The sequence below is a fragment of the Elephantulus edwardii genome, unplaced genomic scaffold, assembly GCF_000299155.1.
Source record: "Elephantulus edwardii isolate Elephantulus edwardi_28Jun2011 unplaced genomic scaffold, EleEdw1.0 scaffold00061, whole genome shotgun sequence".
Classification (NCBI taxonomy): Eukaryota; Metazoa; Chordata; class Mammalia; order Macroscelidea; family Macroscelididae; genus Elephantulus; species Elephantulus edwardii.
The window spans coordinates 9,262,755-9,271,205 of NW_006399811.1; the positions used below are offsets into that span (position 1 = coordinate 9,262,755).

Here is an 8,451-nt window from a genome sequence, read left to right on the forward strand (position 1 = left end):
CAGCTTGTCTGAGTCCATGTGGTTGAAGGAGCTGGGAGTGTTGGAGTTGGTAAACCTGGCCCAGAGCAAATCTCTCACTTTTTCTTCTGTTTCCCTTGGGCCAACACTTGGTGCCAACGTTTCCTCCTCCAGGAGGACAGTCAGGATCAGGGCCACATCTTTGAAGGCTGCATTCTCATGGTCACAGTACTTGTAGAAGATCAAGGTGGAGCCAGCAGGCAGGGATTCAAAGCGGTGCACCACGGCCGCCTTCTGGCCATTCTCAAACCCATAGCTCAACTCCAGGTCGACATATAGCTTGACTGTGTCGCTGTTCTGCAAGGTTCTCGCAGCCCCGTCGATCTGGACGGCAGAGACGTTCTGGGAAGAGGTGTAGGCGTCTGCCACATGGTGGCTCAGGCACTTCAGGGTCTCCCTTCCCTCTTGAGCAGCTGTGAAGATGATGGTGGCAGGCTCTGCGGGGTTGGAAACATTGAGGTGCTTCTGGAGAAACTTCCGTCCTCTCTGCCACAGGAAGGAACTCTGGCCTGGAAATTTATCCTTCAGCTGGCTGAACTCAGTCAAAAAGGCCTCCAAGGCTGGATTCCTGGGCACTTGCTGGGCTTCAGAAAAAGAGTAGCTATGCAGAGAACAGAGCAAAAAAAAGAGACCCATGCCCAGGAAGGAATAAAGGATGTATCCTGGAAGAGAAGGAAAAAATCAGAGATGCTATCATAGACACCAAACCTGCCGCAAATAAAAATGAAGCAGATACTGTCTTTTTTTTTTTTTTTTTTTAGATACAGTCTTCTTTTTAGTGGTAGTAATGCATTTCTTCACTCCAACTCCTTTAAACTCTCTGTTCTTAAAGTCTATATGAAATGCTTTTTCATTAGTTTCTTCTCAGATTTCATTACGGAAGAAACAGTGTCTTTGAAGACAAAAAGCTGTGTTTACATATTCATCATAATAGTTCATAGTGTGATTAAAAAATTGCCTTCTCGGAAAATATTAACTCAAAATACCTACTATGTGTACAAACTATTATTCTAGAAATTAAAGGACTCCAGAACTTAAAAACATCATCTGCGAAGCTAATGTGCTCTCACTGAAAAAAGTGATTATTGTTAATGTAAAGAACATTCCTATGGTGACAACTTACATTTTATTAAGCACAACAAAACACCAGCCAGCTCCTTAAAGAACATTTCTAAAACTCTACCTTACTATTATCAAATACTATTAAAAAAATATTAATCCAAAGCTAAATCTGTTTAAGTCTGCCACTTTTCTAGACCGGATTCATCGCAGTTCTGTGAACCTGAATCAGCCCTACAGTGAACCATGCTGTTCCCTCCACAGAGACTCACACACATCAATATCTTACTTCTGGTGTCCTGAGCATTCTTTCTGTTTTCTTCTAATTTTTGTGCTTCTTGTAAATTACTTCCAGCCTCTATGGGACACAAAGAGAATGAACAATATTATTTTTAAAGTGTATTAGGCAGTGTGTGTGTGGGTGCATCTCAATCATTCACACTCACTCACTGTTCACTCACATTCACTTACTGCCTTTGAATCAGAACCAACTTATAGCTGACTCTGAAGTGGATTTTCAGAGGCTGTAAGTTCTAAGGAAGGAGACAAAACATCTTCTTCCTGAAAACTGAGTTTCAACTACCTACCTTTGGCAGACAACTCCTGACAGTTTGTGCAAACAGATATAGAGATAGAGATGTATGTATATAGATGTATGTATGTATTTATGTGTGTAAAAGTTCTGGTGACTTACTGGTGCGGAACTGTACTGACAATGCAAAGGCATGTGATTCAAATCCACCAGTTTTTCCATGAGAGAGAGTGGGTTCTGACTTGACTCGAGAGGGGAAAAGTTAGCTTTGTCAAAAAGAGAATTTACCGGGAGCTCTGGTGGCTTAGTGGCAAGACGCTGCACTGCAATCCCAGAGGTACGTGGTTCAAATCCACCAGATGCTCTGCTGGAGAAGGAGGGGGCAATCTCCTCCTGTACCAGTCAGATCTGATTTGATGGTACACATAAAAATAATACAATAAAAATTTAAAAAAAAAAGAGAGAGAATTTACCAAGTATAGCACTCAATCTGAGTCAAATAATTCTTTGACTGGCTTTGACAAGCACTGTGGCATTTGGACAAGAACAAACTGGGAGGAGGGTAGAGAGAATAGTGCAACAATGAATGAGTGGAAGCTCAAAATCTCTGTAAATGTTTATGAAAATTAATAAAATATAATTATAGAAAATTAAAAAAAAATAAAAAAAATTAAAATAAAAAAAAATAATAATTCTTTGGTTTGATGAGAAAGAGGTAGGAAAACGTTTGATATCTATGTTGTTATATGCTGTTGAGCAAGAACCAACTGACAGCTGACTCACTTGTGGGTTTTCAGAGACAGTAAATCACATGAGAGGACATTATCCATCTTTCTCCCACACAGCAGCTAGTGGATTTGAGCCATGTGCCTTTGAGATAGATACACACTCACATATATGTGCGTGTGTGTATAAATAAAAATAAGACATTCCTTTAAGGACTTTAATGCTGCATCCAGTGTTTCCCATTGGCCTGTACATCAAGGCTCAGGAAATAAGAATTCTAATAATGCATTCAAACTCATCAAAAACTTGATTCTCAAAAAAATGTATGAAATTATTAAAATAATTAAAAGACATTAGTAATTTACAAGATTCAATATCGTAACCTAGTGATGCTCTAATTCCAGTGCTCCAGTCTCAGATAACTTCTGAAGATCTTCAAGTATACAAAAAAATAACCAAAACAACACCAAAGAAGACATAGCCACTGAGCTGAAATCTGACTCACAGTACCCTCTGGTATCTCGAAAGCTGAAAATACCATGGAAGCAGATCTGGCATCTTTCTGCCAAAGAGCAGCTCAGAGATTCAAACTGCTAATCTTTTAGTTAGCAGTTGAGTGCTAACTAAGAATAAGTAATTATAATTATTTATATTTATATTATAATAATAAATGCTCCATTAGGGCTCCTTATAAAAACAACGGAAGGACTAAATTTGGAAACAGGAGTGATTATTGTAAACTTATAAAATAACATACAAATCAAGTTTGGAAATCTTAGTGATGGAAGTATACAAAGTAAAGAAGACAAGGCTATAAAATTTATGAGCTATTATAAAATTCAGATCAGTTTAAAAATCTGTGAGGGGAAACAAAAGCATTCTTTTGTAACACAGAAATTAAAACTCTCACAGCCTAGACCTGTGCTTGACTCTACTCAGGTATCTCAAAACAGTGAAACTGAACACTGCTCATAACTCTGTACCTTTAAAGGATAGTTCATGTAATTCTACTGCACACTAAAAAAAAAAAAAAAAGTAAAAATGTAATACCACAGAATTTAAGGATCTAAAAGATCTTTAACCAAAAAAAGAGTGAAAGAAGATCTTTAATGATTACCTGCTCAACGGCTTAGCTTACTGATCATATAAAACATTCGGGAATGGTAAGGACTGTGCCCTAGTAAACTGGTGTGGCTGAGTTGAGAGTAGAATGGGGTCTTTTAGCTCCTAGACTAGCTTATCCCCCTATATTAAGTTGCTTTCTACACAGAAACTGCTTTTTTTCCATATAGGGGAAAGATTTTTTTAAAAGAAAATTAAGTTTTAATTTTTAAAGAAATTTTAGGTTTACTAAAAAGAATAGAAATGCACAGAAAATAGGGCATTCTCATATACCCCTTGTCCCAACTACACACATTTCTATTAGTAACATCATGTTTTAAGGTGGTCTATCTGTTACAGCTGATAAGCCAACTGATAAAATGTTATCAATCAACCTAAGTCTCAAGTTTAAACAGGATTCACTGTTGTTTACAGTTTTGCTAATTTTGGTTAATATATGTCATGAGTTCATCATTACTGTGCAGTATTTCCAAAACGATGCTTTTTTTTCTACACAGAGTGGACTGTGCATGGTGAATTTTTGATGGCAGAGGAATGACTAGACTATAAAAAGCAACATTCATTCATGAGACATGAGAAGATGAAGGTGGGAAGAAGAAACAACGGGCACACAGTGTGGAAGAAACTGAGCACCTATAGGAAGCCTCCTGGACAGCAAGAGGGTCCAAAGCGGGAGAGCACCAGGGACAGAGGGAAAAAGAGCAAGGGGAGTAATGATGCAGGACTCACAGTGCCCTCTCATCAGTCAGTAACTCTGTCAGAATCACTACATCCAGAGTCTCTAGTTCTCACACTCCATGACCTGCTGGGAAGCAGGTGGAGCCTGCACTAGCTGGACCACTTAAAGAACCAGGAGAACTCACTTCACACAGCAGGCAGATGCTAGACAATGCATAGTGAAAAAAAAACCCCAACCAAAACTAAAACTAATCTATTATTTAAAATTAGTCTAAGGCTGGATTAAGACTACCTGTATGTATCAACATAGACTTCTTTTCAACATTAGATCAGACGTACAAAACCTCTACATATTGGCAGGAATCATACCATGCCAAGGCTCTGGAAGATCTCCAGAATTGTCTTTTTAAAGCTCTATCTGAATTTAATGCTGTGAAAGAAAGGCAGTTCTCTGAAAAGAGGACAGGACAGTCAATGAGCTGCTTCTCACCTGGTGCTGCCCGCCGCTTCCTCAGTGCATCCTGGCTCCCCAGCCTCTCACTGGGATGACCAGGTCTCTGGGCATGTTGGGAGTCTGGGGCAGGTGGCTCCTGGGAAGCTCTGGTTCTGACACCCACATCCTCAGGCCGGGCTGCAGTACGTGCACCATCAGCTCTTCCTATTTTATCACTTGAAGAAAGGTTAGGATCTGGAACCAAGGCTTCTTCATCTGAACCTCCTGGATGCAAATGACTTCCCTGTTCTCCATCATGTCCTGCTTCATCCTTTGGGTATTTCCCATCAGTTGTTTCATCTGGACTTTCTGACTGCTCACCTACGTCTACACTTCCTGGACCGACTACTTCCACCCCTTGGTGGTCTCTGAGACAAGAAGTGGGGTTTGAACTTTGAGCTTCTTTGGTGACACTGGCTGTGACTGGGGTCTCCTGTACCTGAGAATTTACAGATGGGTCATTTTCCAGATCCTTTTGAGAATCTATAAAGACAAAGTTATAATTTCTATTAAAAAACTATCTTAATTTTTCTATTTTAATAAGGCTATATAAAATATAGTAACTATTAATAATAGCAATATTTATAGATTTTCCATTTACAAGGCACTCTTCCTAAACATTATTTCCTATGACTCTCACTGAAGGTGATTAAAACAAAATCTGTTATCATGTTAGTAAATCTAATAAATACCATTAACGCAAAATAATTTTGAGTAAGAGTTAACTTTGAATTAGAAATAAATATATCTTCTTCCCTAATGAAATAATGTATAGAGGCAATTATTCTCAATGGCAGCTAAAAAACCCCATGAGGCTGAGGGGGTTAAATTTGTAATGGAAGAAACAGGCTGATAAAATATGAAGCCACTGCTCGAGCATAACATCACAAAAATCAGGGCAAACTGGACATCCCCCGACATGATTCACAGGAAGTACACTGCCCATAGAGCACTGGTGACAAAAACTGAACCTAAGCCTGATCAAGTCTCTAGAATCAGTTTCTAAGAAATAAAAGGACAAAAAATTTAAATTATACATCATGTATGTAATCAGCAAAACGCAGAGAGTGGGAAACTAGCTGCAGGCCTTTATAAAATGAAGGTGACAGGGGAGGCTTCCCTCTAATTAGTCAAGCAGCCAACGAAAAGCTCCCTGGGCGTGAGGACAAGAAGAAAACAACAGAGAGATGGAAAAGACCAGTGAGAAGGTTGTTGCAATGTGCCAACTGAGACTTAGTGACCCTATGAACAAAGACTTTGAACCCTGTCCTATCGTGTGCCATTCTCATCATCTCTAAGTTCGTGAAGCCCACTGCTACAGTCACTGTGTCAGTACATCCTGTTGAGGGTGTTTCTTTCTTTTGCTGACTCTCCATCTTTTTAAGCATGATGTCCTTTATGAAGGACTGGTCCCTCCTAACAACACGCCCAAAGTATGTGAGATGAAGCTTCGGCACACCTTTTCCAAGACTGACTTATTTGTTCTTTTGGCAGGCCATGGGATATTCAGTACTCTTCTCTAATACCACAACTCAAAGGCACTGATTCTTCTTCTGTCATCCTTAGTTATCACCAAACTTTAAGATTAATAGTAAGTGACTGAAAATACCATGGCTTCAATGGGGCAACTGATATCTTTGCTCCTTAATACTCTGGAGAGGTCCTTGACAGCAGATTTTCCAAATATTACACAGCTTTTGATTTCCTGACAAACAGTGCCAAGAGTATTGATTATGAATCCAAGTAAAATGAAACTGTTGACATTTTCAGTCTTTTCTCCATGTACAAGATGTTGCCAGCAGTGAGAATTTCTAGCTTCTTGATGCTGAGATGCAATGCATCTTGAAGGCTGTAGGGGTTTTTTGTTCTGTGTGTTCCAATAAAATTTCAAGTCTTCCTCGATTTCGGCAAGCAGGATTGTGTCATCTGAATGTTGTTGGTGAGTCTTCCTACAATCCTGATGTCACATTCTTCTACATGAAGTCCAGCCTCTCGAATGATTTGCTTTATATATAGACTGAACAGATATATAGAGAAAAGACACAGCTCTGACACATACTTTCTTGATTTTAAACCATGCAGTGTTCCCATTCTCTGTTCAAAAAACAGCTTCTGAAATAGGTTTCACATGAGAACAATTAAGTGTTTGGGATTCCAATGTTAGCCGTAATTTGTTATGTTGCACACACTCAAATGCCTTTGCATGTAGTCCATGTGTATAGTTGCTGTGATTTTTTTAAAAAATAAGAATCTGTAATGAATAATTGTATGCACAAAATTCAATCAACCAATCTCCAGCTTCGTTTCTTGTCAACAAGTCCATAATCTCCCATTATTCCTTTGCTCTCCACTTTTGCATGCCAGTCATCACTATCAATGCACCTTGATTGCATTTTTGGTCAACTGAAGTTGACAGACATCCTCAATGTCTTCCTCTTTAGCTTCAGAAGTTGGTGTACACATTTGAGGAGGAGGTGTATTAAGAGGTTTTTCTTGTATTTAAATGGACAGTATCCGATCACTCACAGCATTGTCCTTCAGGGTGAGATGGAGAGACTGCAAAATGATGTATTTGCAGTTCAACAAAGCACACACCAATTCAGCAATTTCTACAAGTTACACTGGTTACATTCTTTGAATTGTGCTATCATTTTCCTATCCTATTTGACCACCATTATTTTAAACCCACTGCCTCCTAAACTTCTCTCATTTTTTTTATTTTAGTAACTGTTATCATTTTGAATACTTCCATCAGAGCATATTGCTCAGCATAAACATTCTTTCCTAAACTATAATTTGGTTTAAAGATGACTTGAGAAGACAGTTTAAATTAGGTTTATAGACTACTGCCCTTCAGGGGGTGATATCCTCCAGCCAAATGGGCTCCACCAAATCTAGAATTCCAAAATAATTTTCATTTCTGTTTCACATTTTCAATTATTTGATCAGGATTCTTTTATAGAGTAGTTTATCAGAACACTCAGTGATGGTAGCCAGCAACACCCACTTCTGGTGTCACAGAAAAGGAATTAGCTGTTCATGGAGGCAGTAAGACATGTGTCCGGTGTCTCCTCATATCCCAGCCTCTCCTTCGTCTGCTTCTCTAAGCACTTAGAGACCAACTGGACTTTGTATGGGCTCTATCATGTTCTTAAGACACCAGGCACTAAAGAAACCAATTCAGCACTTTTGAAAAGGTTATCACTTAATGTGCTTATAAGTTTAAGATGCAAATTATCATAAAAGTTAACTAAGAAAGCTTCACTTTAATTTTATTTTATGTACTCAACTTGCAATTTATCAAAATCTCTGTTAAAGGAATTGAAAAATGAATGGAAGGAGAGGTAACTGGAGTGACATGACAACGTGGAAGAAAATAAGTGGTTTGTTAGAAAGCTTCCTGGACAGCAAAAGGGTGTGAAGCAGAAGAGCTCAGGGAATAAGGGAAAAAAGAGCAGTGGCAGTAAGGATACCAAGTCTCTCACACTGTCCTCCCATTAGCGAGTCTGTCTAGCCTCACCCCTCCCTACATCAAAAGTCCCCCACCCTCACACTCTGCTCCCTGCTGGGAAGGAGGCGGTGGCTTGCACCAGCTGGACCACTGAGGGAAACAAACCTGAAGAACACATTTCCTCACAATAGGGAGATGTCAGGCAACACATGGTGAAAAAAATGAACATTAAAATTAATCTAGGCCCATCAACAAACAAATAGATAGAGAAGCTGTGGTATATTCACACAATGGAGTACTACACTGCATTGAAAAACAAGGAACTCATGCAATATTATTCAAAATGGGTGACCCTGGAGGACATTATGCTGA

The 8,451-nt window shown here is 39.1% G+C and overlaps 1 protein-coding gene across 1 annotated transcript in view; it reads right to left on the minus strand.

Moving 5' to 3' along the window:
• TOR1AIP2 (torsin A interacting protein 2) overlaps positions 1-8,451 on the minus strand; it is a 33,606-nt gene that overhangs the window by 20,491 nt on the left and 4,664 nt on the right. Inside the window, exons 3-5 of the mRNA XM_006887772.1 lie at positions 4,626-4,889; positions 1,367-1,435; positions 5-680 (exon numbers count right to left, since the gene is read on the minus strand). Of these exons, the coding sequence (XP_006887834.1) occupies positions 5-680; positions 1,367-1,435; positions 4,626-4,889 (1,009 nt within the window). The remainder of the gene's footprint in view (positions 1-4; positions 681-1,366; positions 1,436-4,625; positions 4,890-8,451) is intronic.